This window comes from Oncorhynchus mykiss, chromosome 16, assembly GCF_057628025.1.
Source record: "Oncorhynchus mykiss isolate SJ-2025 chromosome 16, ASM5762802v1, whole genome shotgun sequence".
Classification (NCBI taxonomy): Eukaryota; Metazoa; Chordata; class Actinopteri; order Salmoniformes; family Salmonidae; genus Oncorhynchus; species Oncorhynchus mykiss.
The window spans coordinates 34,099,793-34,118,842 of NC_143037.1; the positions used below are offsets into that span (position 1 = coordinate 34,099,793).

Sequence of the window (19,050 nt, forward strand, 5' to 3'; positions counted from 1 at the left end):
GTGGTTTCTACAGACCGTATTGAGTTTTTTGTCTGGGTATGAAGACCAAGGAGCTATCCAAATAGGTCAGGGATAAAGTTGTGGAGAAGTACAGATCAGGGTTGAGTTATTAAAAAATATCAGAAACTTTGAACATCCCACGGAGCACCATTAAACCCATTATTAAAAAATAGAAAGAATATAGCACCACAACAAACCTGCAAAGAGAGGGCCGCCCACCAAAGCTCACGGACCAGGCAAGGAGGGCATTAATCAGAGAGGCAATAAAGAGACCAAAGATAACCCTGAAGGTGCTGCAAAGCTCCACAGCGGAGATTGGAGTATCTGTCCATAGGACCACTTTAAGCCGTACACTCCACAGAGCTGGGCTTTACAGAAGAGTGGCCAGAAAAAAAGCCATTGCTTAAAGCAAAAAATATGCAAACATGTTTGGTGTTCGTCAAAAGGCATGTGGAAGACTCCCCAAACATATGGAAGAAGGTGCTCTGGTCAGATGAGACTAAAATTGAACTTTTTGGCCATCAAGGAAAATGCCTGGCGCAAACCCAACACCTCTCATCACCCCAATAACACCATCCCCAGAGTGAAGCATGGTGGTGGCAGCATCATTCTGTTGGGATGTTTTTAATCGTCAGGGACTGGGAAACTGGTCAGAAATGAAGGAATGATTGATGGAGCTAAATACAGGGAAATTCTTGAGGGAAACCTGTTTCAGTCTTCCAGAGATTTGTGACTGGGACGGCAGTTCACCTTCCAGCAGGACAATGACCCTAAGCATACTGCTAAAGCAACACTCCAGTGGTTTAATGGGAAACATTTAAATGTCTTGGAATGGCCTAGTCAAAGCCCAGACCTCAATTCAATTGAGAATCTGTGGTATGACTTAAAGATTGCTGTACACCAGCTGAACCCATCCAACTTGAAGGAGCAGGAGCAATTTTGCCTTGAAGAATGGGCAAAAAATCCAGTGGCTAGATGTGCCAAACTTATGGAGACATACCCCAAGAGACATGCAGCTGTCATTGCTGAAAAAGGTGGCTCTACAAAGTATTGACTTTGGGGGGGGGGGGGGGGGGGGTGAATAGTTCTGCACGCTCAAGTTTTCTGTTTTTTTGTCTTATTTCTTGTTTGTTTCACAATAACAAATATTTTGCATTTTCAGGTCTGTTGTGTAAATCAAATGACACAACCCCCAAAAAATCTATTTTAATTCCAGATTGTAAGGCCACAAAATAGGAACAATGCCAAGGTGGGTGAATACTTTTTCAAGCCATTGTATCTGTGGAGGGACTGGTAGAGGGTGGACCTAGTGCTATAGTAGGAGTTGGCTGTACTGATGGTGACGCAGTTGTCTGGTGATAGAGTTAACTGTAGAGTTGACCAGATGATAAATAAAAATAATGCTGTTGAACCACCAAATCTGAAACATAAATTGTGTGGGAGAGGGACAGGGATGCTGCGAAGGATCAGAAAGTTAAGAATCACAAAAAAATTGGAAAAAATAAAATAAATGTTTGGATTACCATGCTATTTCAATGGCAATACATTCCGTTATGCAGAAAAATGAAAAATGTGATTTCCAATTTTAGGAGGAAGTTGCCAAAACGTTTTCTCACTCAACATAGTGTCAAAAATCTTAGGAGTACAGTATGTGGGACAAGAATAGAGGTTACATTCAGTCTTGTTAATCAGATTGAGGAACAGGTTAAGTTGACCATCTCTTTGATCCCGTCACCCATATGTGATGAAATATGGGTGCTCCAGTTTCAACTGTTCTGCCTTATTATTATTCGACCATGCTGGTCATTTATGAACATTTGAACATCTTGGCCATGTTCTGTTATAATCTCCACCCGGCACAGCCAGAAGAGGACTTGCCACCCCACATAGCCTGGTTCCTCTCTAGGTTTCTTCCTAGGTTTTGATCTTTCTAGGGAGTTTTTCCTAGCCACCGTGTTTCTACACCTGCATTGCTTGCTGTTTGGGGTTTTAGGCTGGGTTTCTGTACAGCACTTTGAGATATCAGCTGATGTACGAAGGGCTATATAAATACATTTGATTTGATTTGATTTGAAATAGGAGATGAGGGTGACAGCACAAGCTAAGTCGGTGCAACACAATCAAAGATTCTAATGCTAGTGACATTCACACAGTTGCAATGTACTTTCTCCGAACTGATATATCAAAATCTAATTAAAAAATGCAACAGATATTGATATAGATTTTCCATATGAAACAAAATGGTACATCGCTAATTTAATGAATGAGGGATTGAAACGAATGAATCTATCATAAAGTGTGTTAGACCATAAATTTCAACTGACACATTTAAGAAAATTGGTGACTGTAGTGAATGTACCTATAGCCTGGTTGATATTCATTACATTTACATTTTAAATAAATACGATTTTCGTTTAGACTAAAAAGTTTGCCTCATGTGTTTGATTTTGAGTGTTGATAGTTTAGTGTGTATATAAGCATTGACTACTACGTGGATAGCACCGGTTAATTCGGAGGTGGTTTCTACAGACCGTATTGAGTTTTTTGTCTGGTTATGATATTTGTGCCTCTGTAACTTTCTCACTCATCATTATTAACGATTCATTCAGGATAATCCGTAATCATGGTAGCATCCCCATGAATATAGACGTGTTTAGAAACATATTTTATTCTTATTTACAATTAAAGTAACTTCAAAATGACACAATATATTATTTACCATTTGTTTATATTGGGCACAAATAATCTGAAACACAACCAAAACAAATAGCAAATGCATGGAACAAGTTTGTAGAGTAACAAGCTTGATGTAATCATTGCGTGCTAGGAATATGGGGCCAATATGGGACCAAATACTAAACTTTAGACTACTTTCATAAACATATAATTGAATTTGTCCCAATCCTTTTGGTCCCCTAAAATGGTGGGACTATGTACAAAACATGCTGTAATTTCTAAATGGTTCCCCAAATATGGATGAAAATACCCTCAAATGAAGCCTGATAGTGATTGTATCATTTCAAATCCAACGTGCTGGAATACTGAGCCAAAACAACACAAAATGTGTCACTGCCCCAATACTTTTGGAGCTCACTGTATATACAGTGCCTTGCGAAAGTATTCGGCCCCCTTGAACTTTGCGACCTTTTGCCACATTTCAGGCTTCAAACATAAAGATATAAAACTGTATTTTTTTGTGAAGAATCAACAACAAGTGGGACACAATCATGAAGTGGAACGACATTTATTGGATATTTCAAACTTTTTTAACAAATCAAAAACTGAAAAATTGGGCGTGCAAAATTATTCAGCCCCCTTAAGTTAATACTTTGTAGCGCCACATTTTGCTGCGATTACAGCTGTAAGTCGCCATCAGTTTTGCACATCGAGAGACTGAAATTTTTTCCCATTCCTCCTTGCAAAACAGCTTGAGCTCAGTGAGGTTGGATGGAGAGCATTTGTGAACAGCAGTTTTCAGTTCTTTCCACAGATTCTCGATTGGATTCAGGTCTGGACTTTGACTTGGCCATTCTAACACCTGGATATGTTTATTTTTGAACCATTCCATTGTAGATTTTGCTTTATGTTTTGGATCATTGTCTTGTTGGAAGACAAATCTCCGTCCCAGTCTCAGGTCTTTTGCAGACTCCATCAGGTTTTCTTCCAGAATGGTCCTGTATTTGGCTCCATCCATCTCCCCATCAATTCTAACCATCTTCCCTGTCCCTGCTGAAGAAAAGCAGGCCCAAACCATGATGCTGCCACCACCATGTTTGACAGTGGGGATGGTGTGTTCTGTGTTGCTTTTATGCCAAACATAACGTTTTGCATTGTTGCCAAAAAGTTCAATTTTGGTTTCATCTGACCAGAGCACCTTCTTCCACATGTTTGGTGTGTCTCCCAGGTGGCTTGTGGCAAACTTTAAACAACACTTTTTATGGATATCTTTAAGAAATGGCTTTCTTCTTGCCACTCTTCCATAAAGGCCAGATTTGTGCAATATACGACTGATTGTTGTCCTATGGACAGAGTCTCCCACCTCAGCTGTAGATCTCTGCAGTTCATCCAGAGTGATCATGGGCCTCTTGGCTGCATCTCTGATCAGTCTTCTCCTTGTATGAGCTGAAAGTTTAGAGGGACGGCCAGGTCTTGGTAGATTTGCAGTGGTCTGATACTCCTTTCATTTCAATATTATCGCTTGCACAGTGCTCCTTGGGATGTTTAAAGCTTGGGAAATCTTTTTGTATCCAAATCCGGCTTTAAACTTCTTCACAACAGTATCTCGGACCTGCCTGGTGTGTTCCTTGTTCTTCATGATGCTCTCTGCGCTTTTAACGGACCTCTGAGACTATCACAGTGCAGGTGCATTTATACGGAGACTTGATTACACACAGGTGGATTGTATTTATCATCATTAGTCATTTAGGTCAACATTGGATCATTCAGAGATCCTCACTGAACTTCTGGAGAGAGTTTGCTGCACTGAAAGTAAAGGGGCTGAATAATTTTGCACGCCCAATTTTTCAGTTTTTGATTTGTTAAAAAAGTTTGAAATATCCAATAAATGTCGTTCCACTTCATGATTGTGTCCCACTTGTTGTTGATTCTTCACAAAAAAAATTCAGTTTTATATCTTTATGTTTGAAGCCTGAAATGTGGCAAAAGGTCGCACAGTTCAAGGGGGCCGAATACTTTCGCAAGGCACTGTATATTCTACAGACCCTAATGAGAAATCCTATACATAGCTGTCTCTCTATAAACCAATATGTAATACAGTGATTTGAATTGTGGCCAATGTAATGGGCGGAGTAAAAGACCAGCAACACTGTATTATTCCGTGCCCCATGAAATGACACAATACATACATTCTCCAGACCCTACTCTACTTCCCAACCCAGCTTTTACATCGGCCCATAGAATCGTTTTTTCTCAGTAAGACAATATGTTCATTTAGATTTTCCCCATATGTAGTTTTAATTTTGTATCATTATTTTAACATCATGCACTATTATTGATTTCGTATCATACGCATAGCGTTTTACCGTAGTCTTTTATTTTGAAGCAAAATCAGAAAACCGGAAGTCAATGTTGCTGCCAGAACGCGAATGCTGCTGCAGTAACGCTAATACGGAAGACAGTACAGTATGCTCTAATACCAGACAGGCAGAGAAAGAATGGCCCAACGAGGCGGAAAATCTGTCGCCCTCCAACAGGTGGCGTATTTTCGTACACCAATCACAGTCATTTGATATGGAGGTCAAGAGTTTCGAATTTGGTCAACAACAGAAAACGAATGACTTATTTGCTGCGTGAGGTTTACTTGACTGAATAAAAGTTTGGTAATGCTTAAGTTGTTAAGAGTGTACTGATATAAGTAGGACACGTGATTCCCGGCAAGAAAAAAAACACTTCATATAGGAGTTGTCAAGAGATGGCTATGCATATTCATGCATGAGGCTAGCGGCGTAGTGTCTCTCTCTCGCCATTCATTGAATACAGGCGGTTGACATCAACAAACTTCATCGACTATTCAAAAATGTTTACAACAATGAGATGTATCCACCAATCCAAATAAAGGATAGGCGGGAGCTAGACAGCCTCCCGTGCCACTTTGTGGACAACGACTCCAATTTGTTAGGGCGGAGACACGTGTATCTTGTTAGTATATCCAAAATCTCTGCAACGGCAACTACTTCCTCATCGGCGCATCATAGCAGGGTTGACCAATAGGATGAAAGTACTTCCAATGGACAATCATCAAGGCGCAAAATATGCGCATAACGTCTAAAATGGCTTTGCTTGTTACCATACATTTTCAAGTATTATTAATTGTTTGATCAATTGAACCTAACATATTTACATTTGGAATATAATATAATAATGTATGTGTTTTTCATAGCCTATACAGTCGTTGAGCAGGAGGCTTAGGCTACATTGTCGTTTCTCAAGGTATTAAAGCCAATGTTAGACATTTCTGTCTATTACGCTCTCTACTATATCAATAGGCCTACTGATCTCCCTTCAGCCAATACCACTAGGCCTATGCAGCTGTTGTCTCTAAATCCCTTCAATGCCATTCATTAAATGCATTACATTGAAATATTGGGATACATTGCAGTATTTTTTTTAAACAATTCAAAACTAATAACGTTAGTCCTGAGATTTATTCAATGAACCAATTTCACCACGTGTTGATGTTCTGCTCTATACAACCCCATCACCATCCAGATAGACCAAACCAGCATCATAAATCAATAGGCTAAATTAATACATTCAGATTGTGTAAATAGGCGGCCTGGCCTAAATTTGTGTCGCTGGCTACAATGTTGCGAGGAACAATCAGGCCGTAGTGACATATAGACCGGCACATCCGTATCACCCCTCCCACGCCCACACGAGCGCGCACAGACACACACGCGCGCTTCAACCGTTCTTATTATACTTCAGTGGCTCCAACATACTAGGAATTTCTGCTCAGCACCCATGGCTCCCCATTAGATGCTCAAAGCGGCTGTTGTCAGAACGAATTATATCTGCACTACTGCTGCTTACTTCTGACCTTGCCTGCCTCTGGTAGGGTTTTGAATATTTGATTCAGTATTCATGTGCTCTATCCCCAATGGCTACATCCGATGGAAATGGAATAGATGTCTGTCTTCTGCATAGAGGCAGATCTCAAAGTGACCCAAACCTACTCACAGAGTCCGGCATCGATCTAGTGCACAGCACAGGTAAGATACATGTTTTTTTGTCTTGATATTCAAGCGTTATAGACTAATGTATTGGCGTTTTATTATTTTCATCGTTTTAGCGATAGGCTACAATAGTCTCCTAAAGCCATCCCCAATTGCTAAATGGGATTTGAGGACCATAACAGAATAATAAGCACTCCACGCTTCCATTTGACAGAAAACACAATAAAAAAAAGATTCGCAGACAATTGGTAGGAAAATATCATGACGCGTTTGCCATTTTCCTCCAGTTCTAGTTAAATGAATGGATGCTCTCCCAAAATAAACTGTTTGCTCGTGAAATGCTATGTGGTTTTGCCGTAAATGTGAAGATTATAAATTAACTTGAGCCTATAATGCAAAGCCTATTGTACACAAACCCATAATATTTCAGACATCATTGCATCAATTTAAATACATGTATATATATATAGGCCCAATAAGATTGGACGCAAAGATGACATAGGCTACAGTGAAGAAAGCTCATTGTGTGGTCCATCATTTTAGGCGAAATGTCTAGACACATTTTTGCGTCGCTAGGTTATATTAGGATTCAATGTTACATTGAGCGCACAGATACTGACATTGAGCAGACACATTTATAATGATTATTTGAGCAATTTCGTTCTGCATAAGCCTCGGTTTCGGTGGTAGCATATATTGGACCTTCATTCAATGGACCCTTGCCTATCCCGACTCGGCCACTGCGCTTGGCAGCATCAATTGGATCCCATGTTGAGGTTGAGCTGATCAAACAGTCCTATGATCAATGACCCAGCGTTCCACGTGATGTATAGGATCAAAGACTTCGACGTCAGTGCTGCCCTACATATAGAAAAACATCAATTCCCTATGGTGTGGACCATGCAGGTGTGCACAGAGCACCTAGAGCAATCATAGGCTATTCCCCTTTAAGTTAACCGACCTCTCAGCCTACCTCTCAGCTGTTCTCACTTATATGGGTGATCTTACGCTTCATAAATAAACAGGCCCTCCCTGCCTAGAAGCATGTTATTTACCAACCAAGCATTTTTATTCTCAAGTGGCATTTTGTTATAATATATAATTTAAACAGTTTAATAAAGTATTTTATTTGACAGCTAATAAGTGTTGGTGCCAGGCTGTATCAGTTTAGGAAGACAGTATGTTTATGGCATATTCATGGCTAAATTGAGCAGGTTCTTGACCTTTTACTGTTCCCTCTCCCTTTCTAACACACGCACACACACACACACACACACACACACACACACACACACACACACACACACACACACACACACACACACACACACACACACACACACAAAAGTACAAGTTAACAGGTAGCCTAGTGGTTAGAGCGTTGGGACAGTAACTGACAAGGTACAAATCTGTCGTTCTGCCCCTGAACAGGCAGTTAACCCACTGTTCCTAGGCCGTCATTGTAAATAAGAATTTGTTCTTAACTGACTTGCTGAGTTAAATAAAGGTAAAAAAAAAAAAGACCGCTACAGTGCCTTCAGAAAGTATTCATTCTCCTTGACCTAGTCCAAATTTAGTTGTTAGCCTGAATTAAAAATGGGTTAAAGTGATTATTTTCCCCATTCATCTACACATAATGACAAAGTGAAAACATGTTATTTTAAATGTTTGCAAATTTATTGAAAATGAATTACAGAAATATCTAATTTACATAAGTATTCACACCCCTGAGTCAATATTTTGTAGAAGCGCCTTTGGCAGTGATTACAGTTGTGAGTCTTTCTGGGTAAGTCTCTAAGAGCTTTTCACACCTGGATTGTGCAACATTTGCCCCAATTTTTCACAATTCTTCAAGCTCTGTCAAATTGGTTGTTGATCATTGCTAGATAACCATTTTCAGGTCTTGCCATAGATTTTTAAGTAGATTTAAGTCAAAAACTGTAACTCAACCACTCATGAACGTTGGTAAGCAACTCCAGTGTAGATTTGGCCCTTGTGTTTTAGGTTATTGTCCTGAAGCATTGAAGCAGTGGCTATGATAACCGTGTCTTATACTTGAATGTGCCTACACATGTAGCCTGCACCCATTCACAGGGCACTGCTAATGGACAATACCGTAAATACAGTTCTGTGGCATTCAAGAGAGCAATAGCGGTGTCTGGTGACCCAAAGTACACATTGTCCGTCCTCAGTGTATCATCACTGTGTGAGCGTCGCGGCTCACAGTCTTTGCCAAAGGATTACTAAGCCTTTTACACAGTGGCCTTTGCAGCTGCAGAGAGAGGGAGAGAGAGAGAGAGAGAGAGAGAGTGTGAGTATATTAGTTGTAGAACGTTCAAGGCAATTTTACCCTCCATCCTTGTTGGGGCAATGCACTTTACCACTAAGTTTGTATTATTTCAAGGGCTGATTTGTATTTAAAGTACTATGGGTTATATGAAATATTAGTCTGAGGTGTTGTTGCCAGGACAGGATGTTACTTTGGGGGGGGGGGGGGGGGGGGGGGGGTTGCACCCTGCTTAAAGACCTTTAGGGAAAACACTGCAGGGTCTTATATTCCAGTTGGAATGTGTATGTAATACTAGCCATTGTTGTGAACAAACCTATGTTTGACGCGGTAATGCAGGGCTCTACACTAACTTTTTCAGTTAGTGGCACCAGCAAATGATTTGGTCGCACCAATTTTTTTAAATAATTTATAATGACCTGGCCTGTGTCCCAAAATATTCCATACAGAACAAGGCTACGAATGACTAGCCATATTTGAAATAAGCAACATTGGATGTTCTAAGTCCTCAACAATGCTTAAACCACATCTGGGGACAATTCTTGGGGTCTGTGAAAAATCAGAAAATTTAGATTTTTTTCTGTAGTTGGCCTTTAACTCAGGTAAGCACCAGCGTAAGTTGTGTTTGGCTAGCAGTGTCGCGCAGTTGTGATGGGAGTTTTCAAAACAAATGACCACTGGTGCAATGACCATTGATGCAAATAATCATGATTCTGCCAGGTAGGCATAGGCTACTTTGTAGTTCCCTTTTATTTGCCTTTCCATCTACCGGCAGATGTTTAGGCTATCATTAACTTGGCTAATGGCTACACACACTGCGCACACAGGGTTCGACATTCAGGTAAATTTGTCAGCAGTCCGGGCCAGTGTCAACTGAAAGCCATTGGCCCGAATTAAAAAAATACTGACAATAGCAGATGATTTTATCTTTCATTTGTGGGTTGAGCAAGTAGCATATACAGGGTTCATACAGACATTGGCAAGTCAAATTCAAGGATTTTCAAGGACTTTTTCAAGCACATTTATAGTCTTACCCCATCATGATATTTTAAACTGTTGTGACTCAGATTATTTTGTGTACATGCTCAATTAGCCAAGCGTTCTTTATTATAAAGAAGAGCATTTTGATTGCTGATGTAAAAGGTTTGAGTTACGCTCAAGCATCATAACCCTCCCCTTAACTCTGAATGTAGACAAGGGAAGTTTATCAGAAGCCTTGACAATATGCAAGACTTCAGAATAGTACAGTTAGATAAACATCTACAAACTCTCTACTGTGGACCATCCAAATAAAGTGATACCATAAAACTATTTACACAAACACATGCACGCGCACACACCACCCCACACACACCATACAAATCTGCTCAAATGCTCATTAAGCAAGTTAAGGTAGACCTCAGCATTTGAACATCTTGGCCATGTACTGTCATAATCTTCACCCGGCATAGCCAGAAGAGGACTGGCCACCCCTCAGAGCCAGAGCCTCCTCTCTAGGTTTCTTCCTAGATTCCTGCTTTTCTAGGGAGTTTTTCCTAGCCACTGTGGTTCAACATCTGCATTGCTTGCTGTTTGGGGTTTTAGGCTGGGTTTCTGTATAGCACTTTATGACATCGGCTGATGTAAAAAGGGCTTTATAAATAAATGTGATTGATTGATTCAGCCAACAAATGACAGTAGGAGGAGGATGCTCAACAACAAAGATAGGAATCCACAAAAAGCCTACCCTTGCAGGAAAAACTTCCAGTAGTGGACTTATTCTTGATTAAAAAAAAGGTGTTGAAGCCCTAAAAAAATGACACAAGCAAAGATTTACTTCATCTTCGAAGGCTCGAAGGCTTTGTTCCACGAGATGGACAGAATTGGGTCGTATTTACTAAACGTAAGAACATTGTCATAAACAGGGAGGTACTATCTGAAGCTGTCCAATAAGAAACACTATTTTTATTTCGGTTTCCGTTGCACAACATTTTGGTACAATGTGCCCTAATGAATACAACCAAGGTATACTGTTCATAGAGCTGCCTATGTGCCTCCTCTTCCCTGACCTGACTGAGTTCACACTTCATGCACCTCTTCTCTGCCTCCTGCTCCTGAGCACCAGGGCACCAAAGAAAGGAGACACAGGGCCGTATGTATCAAGAGTCTCAGAGTAAGAGTGCTGATCTAAGATCAGGTCCACCCTGTCCATGTAATCCTATTCGTTGTGATCTAAAAGACAAAACCGATCCTAAATCAGCACTCCTACTGCTCTTTTAGCAGAAAAGCTGGTATCAGTAGGAAGTGGCATTAGGAAAATGCCTCAGATCTGAGGCGCATGGTGAGGACCTCACTGGACAAGATGGGACATCAGCAGTGAGAAAATGTCTTTCAGTTGGAAAGGAATCCTGACACCAGCCTGGACCTGTCGTCAGGAGTAGTAAACTAGAAGTAGTCATGATGTGCTCAGTGCTGTCAGTCAAGTCATGCAGACAATGGACTGGAAGTTACAGCAACGCTAGAAGCCTAGCACGTCTGTCTTTTCAACTGCGCTTGAAGGTGCTTTCAATTACTATCGTCCTGAGTAACTGGCTTGAGACTTATAGGCATTTGTCAATAACCCCAGTCATCTGTGGCACTTGAAATACTGTCATGGATTAGCTTCATTCAGGTCATTTCCATGTTTCCACCACATGCTGAGCATATCTTTGTCATCAATAATGACAAAGAAAAAACAGGTTTTTAGAAATGTTTGCAAATGTATGAAAAATAAAAAAAACAGAAATACCTTATTTACATAAGTATTCAGACCGTTTGCTATGAGACTAGAAATTGACCTCAGGTGCATCCTGTTTCCGTTGATCATCCTTGAAATGTTTCTACAACTTGATTGGAGTCCACCTGTGGTAAATTCAATTGATTGGACATGATTTGGAAAGGCACACACCTGTCTATATAAGGTCCCACAGTCGACAGTTAGGGCTATTGCGGTGACCGTATTACCGCCACACCGGCGGTCACGAGTCATGAAGGCAGTCAGATTCCATGTGACAGTTTAGTCACGGTAATTAGACTTCTCCAAGCTCTGATGCTGCTGTTTAGTAGCCTACCAAACGTGCTAACTGCCTGGTTCTCAGCACTCCATTGTCCCTCTAATCACTCTGACATAAATGCAAATGTATTTGAGAAACTAAAACACTTCATGAGAGCCCATGATCTCATGTTGCGCAACATTTCTATAGGCTATGCAATTGCGGGAGAAAACAGAGTGATGGCCTCTACAAAAAAAGAAATGGATCCCATCACTTGTGAATAAAATTTTATCACTTGTGAATGATGCCCAGCATACGAAATTGCTAATAGTGTTTTCCCACTAATGGAACATTGGCGCTTATATTGCGCTTATAATGTGAAGAAACCGCCTGATAGTTATTAACATTTTAAGCTAAACGTTCTGATCTGTTGCGCCAGCCAAATTTTTTTTTTTGCTAGTGGTTATATTAATTTAAGATCTATTGCCTCCCACAACTGTCCCAGAATATGTTTGGAATATTTATTTCTCACACAGAATAGAATAGGTTGACTTTTCTACTATGTGGGACAGTAAATTGACATAGGCTAGTGCTTTTGCTGTTCGTTAGGCTTACTCATCTTGTTGGCTGACGAAAAGTAAATGTGGACAGTTCTTCCAATATCTTTATAATGGATATGCACCTCGGAATTGGATAAGGACACACGCAGTTGTGTCCACAATGTGTCTTTCTTCACTTGTAGCCTGTAAGAAAGACCCGATCACGTGATGGAGAGCCATGTGAGTGAGAGGTGCTTAGGAGTACGCAGCACTTAGGGAGAAAGGCACAATGCAGCCACTGGCCACAAAAGGCATGGATTTTTTAGGGTGCATTACAGCCACAAAGGGGATGCCACTGTGAAATTTGAGTCATTATCAAGTGATTGTCAAATTGTGAATGAGAGACTAATGAAGTGTGTACAGCCTGCGCAAAAAATACAAAGCAGGGCTCATGCCTTTCAAGCAACTTTTTTCAAATCATCTTTAGAGTTGTATCATACAATATATTACGTCAAAACATATAGCCCAACGTTTTGTAGAAAACCTAAAGTTACAATAAGCATATAGGAGTACCTATTTCTTTGTTAACCCCTCAACACAGAATAGCCGCCCGCATGTACTCTTAAATCATTTGGAGAAAATGCTTATATTTTATTCAGCTTTGTTCAACCGTATACTTCATACTATAAAATAATATAAAATAATGCCACACAATTCCAAGCAAATCTTGTCTGATAAATTAACTAGTTTAGCCCACAGCCATTTGGCATAGCCAGATCAGGACCTAACATAAGGACAACTCAGTGTACTATTCTGTTATAGGCTACATTTTCTTCATATCATGCTTCTTTAGACCTGTCTAAAGTAAATAATGGATTTATTGTGAAGGTATAGGCTGTATTACATGGATTTATTAGACTTTTAAAATGTAGATGTTCCAAAGGTCTGCATCAGTGGCTTGTAGGCTATATGTGGAAGCCAGGAGATGATAAATGTGTTTGGTGGGTAACGGTCAATTACCGTGACACCGACAGTTATTTGCTTGACAATCACCGGCTCACAAAATTTCTTGACCTCCACAGGCCTATTGACAGTGCATGTCAGAGCAAAAACCAAGCCATGAGGTCAAAGAAATTGTCGGTAGAGCTCAGAGACAGGACTGTGTCGAGGCACAGATCTGGGAAAGGGAGGTGACCAAGAGGCCATTGATTGGGGCCTGTGGAATGTTGTCCCATTCCTCTTCAATGGCTGTGCGAAGTTGCCATGACAAAAGTTGTGTGACAAAATTGCACATTTTAGAGTGGCCTTTTATTGTCCCCAGCACAAGGTGCCCATGTGTAATGATCAGCTTCTTGATATGCCACACCTGTCAGGTCAGGATGTATTATCTTGGCAAAGGAGAAATGGTCACTATCAGGGTAAACAAATGTGTGCACAAAATGTGAGAGAAATAAGCTTCTTGTGAGTGTGGAAAATGTCTGGGATCTTTTATTTCAGCTCATGAAACATGTCGACCAAAACTTTACATGTTGCTTTTATATTTGTGTTTAGTGTATTTATACATACACAGTGACTTCAGAAAGTATTCATACCCCTTGACTTGTGTTGCAGCAATAAATACAAAATGGATTATATAGATTTCTTTCTAAACCATCTACACACAATACCCCAAAATGACAAAGTGAAAACATGTTTAGACATTTTTCCAAATGTATTGCAAATGAAATACAGAACTATCTCATTTATCCTAGGTATTCACACCCTTGAGTCAATACTTTGTAGAAGCACTTTTGGTGGCGATTACAGCTTTGAGTCATCATGGGTATGTCTGTATTAGCTTTGAGTCATCATGGGTACGTCTATATTAGCTTTGAGTTATCGTGGGTACGTCTGTATTAGCTTTGAGTCATCATGGGTACGTCTGTATTAGCTTTGCACATCTGGATTTTTGGGGATTTTCTCCCATTATTCTTTGTAGATTTTCTCAAGCTCTGTTATGTTAGATGGGGAACAGCAATCTTCAAGTCATTCCACAGATTTTCAATGGGATTCAAGTCTGGGCTTTGGCTGGGTGTAACGAGTGCGCTGAGAGTCGGGAAGCAAGTTTAGGGAGTGAGTGTTTTAATAAATAAAATAAACAATGAACATGAAACACAAATGCACCGAGATGAAAACAGAGTCAATAACACCTGAGGAAAGAACCAATGGGAGTGACAGATATAGGGAAGATAATGATGGAGGTGATGGAGTCCAGGTGATTGTCATGAGGCGCAGGTGCGCGAGACAATGGTGACAGGTGTGCGGGATAATCAGCAGCCTCAAGGACTTTCACATTCTTGTTCTGAAGCCATTCCAGCATTGCTTTGGCTATATGCTTGGGGTCATTGTCCTGTTGGAACATAAATCTTCCCCCCAGGCTAAGGTTGTTTGCACTCTGAAGCAGGTTCTCAACAAGGATTTCCCTGTATTTGGCTCCATTCATTGTTCCCTCTATCTTTACCAGTCTCCTAGTTCCTGCCTGGTTTTCTACAGATATATACTTTGCATCCAGATCAAAGAGTTACATTTTTTGCATCATTAGACAACATAATCTTTTGCCTTATGATCTTAAAGTCTTTCACTTGCCTTTTTGCAAAGTTCAGATGTGCTGTCATGTGCTTTTTTTTCCAGGAGTGGCTTCCGTCTGGCCGCTCTCCCAAAAATCCCAGATTGGTGAAGTGCTGTAGAGACCGTTGTACTTCTGGCAGGTTCTTCCATCTCAGTCAAGGAACTCTGTTGTTCTGTCAGAATGGTCATTGGGTTCTTGGACACCTCCCTGACCAAGGTCCTTCTTGCGCAGTTGCTCAATTTGGTCGGACGGCCAGCTCTAGGCAGAGTCTGTGTAGTTCTATATTTTTACCATTTCCCAATGATGGAGACCACTGCTCTTGGAAACTTTCAACACTGTAGAAATTGTTTTATACCCTTCCACAGATATATGCCTCATTACAATTGTACAGACAGTTCCTTGAACTTAATGGTATAGTTTCTGCTCTGACATGCACTGTCAACTGTAGGACCTTATATAGACAGGTGTGTTTCTTTATAAATCATGTCCAAACAATTGAATTGGCCACAGGTGGACTCCAATCAGAAAGGCTGATTAAAGGAAATTGGGTGCACCTGAGCTCAATTTGGAGTGTCATAATAAATGGCTGTGAATACTTATGTAAATTGAATATTTCCGCATTTAATTTTCAATAAATGTGCAACATTTTCTAAAAACATGTTTTCACTTTGTCATTATGGGGTATTATGTGTAGATGGGTGAGAAAACAGTTATGGTTTGAATTCAGGCTGTAACACAACAAAATGTGGAATAAGTCAAGGGTTACGAATACTTTCTGAAAGCACTGCATTTTACACAGTATTGGTGACATGAGGTGATAGGCCTACCACTGTTTTCTGTCAGTATCATTCATACCATCTCACCTCACATGCAACTAGTTCATTTCAGGCTTGATCGAAGGCCTACTTGGGTTTCTGTGTTTGTTCTTGCTCTAGCTGTGAGTCTGTATTTACTATTTTACATGTTTTACTATTTATATCTGATCTGTAAACCACATTTAAACAGATATTCACACTTCAAGTTTCCAGCCCCTCAGTTTAAATTTCTCTCTGACCACCTCCCCACATCTACATTTTTCACTCATTCCTTCTCTCTCTCTCTCTGGCTGTCTATCTCACCTGCTGCTTCAGTGTGTCACAGTAACCCTGGTCTTGAAGCCTACCTCTGCACCTAGATCTGCTGGGCGTCCCACACTCTCGCTGCATGCAATGTCAGGGTAATTAACGAGTCAGAAGCAGGATCAACTTGGACTCGGGTAGACATAACATAGTAAATGTAAATCTGTGACACGCCAAATAGTATGATGGGCTACGTTTTGTATGGTACTATGTATTCATTTGTGGATGTCCAGCATCCATTCCATATGATATGTTACAAATTCCAATTTGTTGTGGCTAACCTTAACTAGGTGGCAAATGTTAGCTAGGCTAGGGGTTAGGAGATAAAGTTAGGGTTAGGGTTAAGGGGTTAAGGTTAGGGGAAGTGTTAGCTAACATTCTAAGTAGTTGCAAAATAACTCAAAGTAGTAAGTATTTGCAAAGTTGCTAATTAGCTCAAATGCTAAAGTTGTCCATAATGACATTTGAAAACGCAACCTTTGGGTTGCTAGCCATTCACGTTGTACACCTACCCATCCACCCGACCAACCACCCTACTTTAGTTTTTGTCTAAGTAACCTTCTGTCAGATGTATTATTATTTTATTTTACCCCTTTTTCTCCCCAATTGGTAGTTACAGTCTTGTCTCATCACTGCAACTCCCGTACAGTTGGGAGAGGCGAAGGTCGAGAGCCGTGCTTCCTCCGAAACACAACCCAACCAAACCGCACTGCTTTTTGACACAGTGCCCACTTAACTTGGATGCCAGCCGCACCAATGTGGTGGAGGAAACACCGTGCACCTGGCGACCGTGTCAGTGTGCACTGCGCAGGAGTGGCTAGTGCGTGATGGGACAAGGACATCCCTGCTGGCCAAACCCTCCCCTAACCCGGACAACGCTGGACCAATTGTGCGCCGCCCCATGGGTCTCCCGGTCGCGGCCGGCTGCGACAGAGCCTGGACTCAAACCCAGAATCTCTAGTGGCACAGCTAGCACTGCGATGCACTGCCTTCGACCACTGCGCCACTCGGGAGGCCTTACCTTCTGTCTGATGTAACCATAGCGAATGTAACATATCATACTAATTTGAGTGTCCCGGATTTACGTTTACTATGTTATATCATGAGACCAAGCTGGCAGGCTATGAGTCATCACTTCGTTGCTAACTGGCTGCTAAAAAGATCACGTCCACTACAGGGTGGGAGGGAGGCCCTTCTCCGAGCATCTCTTCCCACCTCATTTAGATACTGTATAACGATTGTTGGGTCATCAATAATGGACTTTGGGTGAACTAGCCCTTTAAACCCATTTCTATTATGGAACTAGAGCTGTAATTCACAACGCTGTCAGCTCACGACTCATTCATCTCAGCCTGCCAAGATTGGGATGCCAGTTAAGGCCACCTGTTTATTGCGGGACAAACTGTTAGTGTATGCCTTGTCGAGCACTGCTCACTGTGGGGTCGCTGTATTTCCCCACAAATGAAAATGGAACACAACAGCAACAAGCCTCATGGTTATGCTTATTCCCTGAGGTAGTCAATGTGTGAACTGTGTGGTGTGTATGTGCGTGCGTGCGCACGTGGATGCGTGCATGTGTCTATACGCATACATGTACTTACGAGCATGTGTGTGTGTTGATGTGTTGGAGAACGGGCACGCCTGCCTGAGCTTGTGCAACACCAAAAAATCACAGATGGAATCAGACTGAGTGGGAAAGCAGTCAGCAGACAGCCCTTTGAGACCGTGCTGGAACTAGGACCCAAGCAAAGCATAGGCCTCAATGTTAAGGGAGAAAATAATGGAGCTAAAAACAGGAATTTAGGAGGCCAAGCTACACTAGAGTAGAGCAATAAGAGGAAAGCTCTAGTTTTGGCCCTTGTACAACAGAGGACGAGACAGCCTCTGCCTGTGTGAAAAGCCAGAGAGATACTGTAGTATTGCCCTCCTGGGCCAGCCTGCTATCTGGCCAACATTACAGGGATAGACTGTGTGAATCTGCTGTAAATACACTTGTTGTAAAAGTTACCTGAGCTCTTTTGGATAGTTTCTGTATTCATCAACATCAATCAACAACGTCTCACCTTTTTTGAGGCTACATACCAATACCATGCTCTGGTATCCTTCTATTGTGTTTTCCCTTGTATCCCTTCGTTAGTAATTTTCCAATCAGAAACAAAAACCTTGGTTTAGTGAAAGCCATATGATACAATTAAATCCCACTATCCAGCTGGGTAGGTGGTTGCTTTCAACTATCCAGTCCTTTCTAATCAAGGGGAGCAAGGAACATAATCATTGTAGACTAAGGGGCCCCACTCACCCTTTGTTTTGGCTGGTATTACAGCCAATCCTAACTCCCACTTTAGTCAAATGTTCACTTATAGTATCCCATTGAAATTGATGCGTTACTTAGTGAAAATTCGACTTAAGTGGAAGTTAGGATTCTCCCCACCATCTACAGTCTGGGTTTCCCACTCTGACGATGTGGCCGATTCTGTCAGAGATAGATGATCAAGGGAGAGGGAATTCCCAGTCCCTTACTCAAATAAACACGGTCTGGGCTGGGAACACAAGGGAATAGAAAGAAGGAGAGAAGGAGGGGGGAGGGGTGGACTGAAAAAGAACAATGAGCCCAAGGCGGACGAGGTAGAAGAGCTAGTCTTCCCAGCCACTCAATGGGTGCCATCATCGAATCATTACCGAGTGAGAGTAGAGGAAGCCCTTTCAGAGTAACTGTTAGCTTGATAAGCACTTACAGTAGAGCAGTATTAAACACAACAATCCTCACAGGCCCTCTCTAGAGATGGTAAATT

The 19,050-nt window shown here is 41.2% G+C and overlaps 1 protein-coding gene across 2 annotated transcripts in view; it reads left to right on the forward strand.

The window, feature by feature from the left end:
* Positions 1-6,400: 6,400 nt before the first annotated feature.
* The window catches only part of phactr3a (phosphatase and actin regulator 3a), a 60,253-nt gene continuing 47,603 nt past the window's right edge, over positions 6,401-19,050 (forward strand). The window contains exon 1 of one of the 2 annotated variants that reach the window (XM_021565619.3): positions 6,401-6,731. In XM_021565619.3, coding sequence (XP_021421294.3) covers positions 6,620-6,731 — 112 coding nt within the window. In that variant the 5' untranslated portion in view covers positions 6,401-6,619. The remainder of the gene's footprint in view (positions 6,732-19,050) is intronic. The other variant, XM_021565620.3, reaches the window with a different exon arrangement.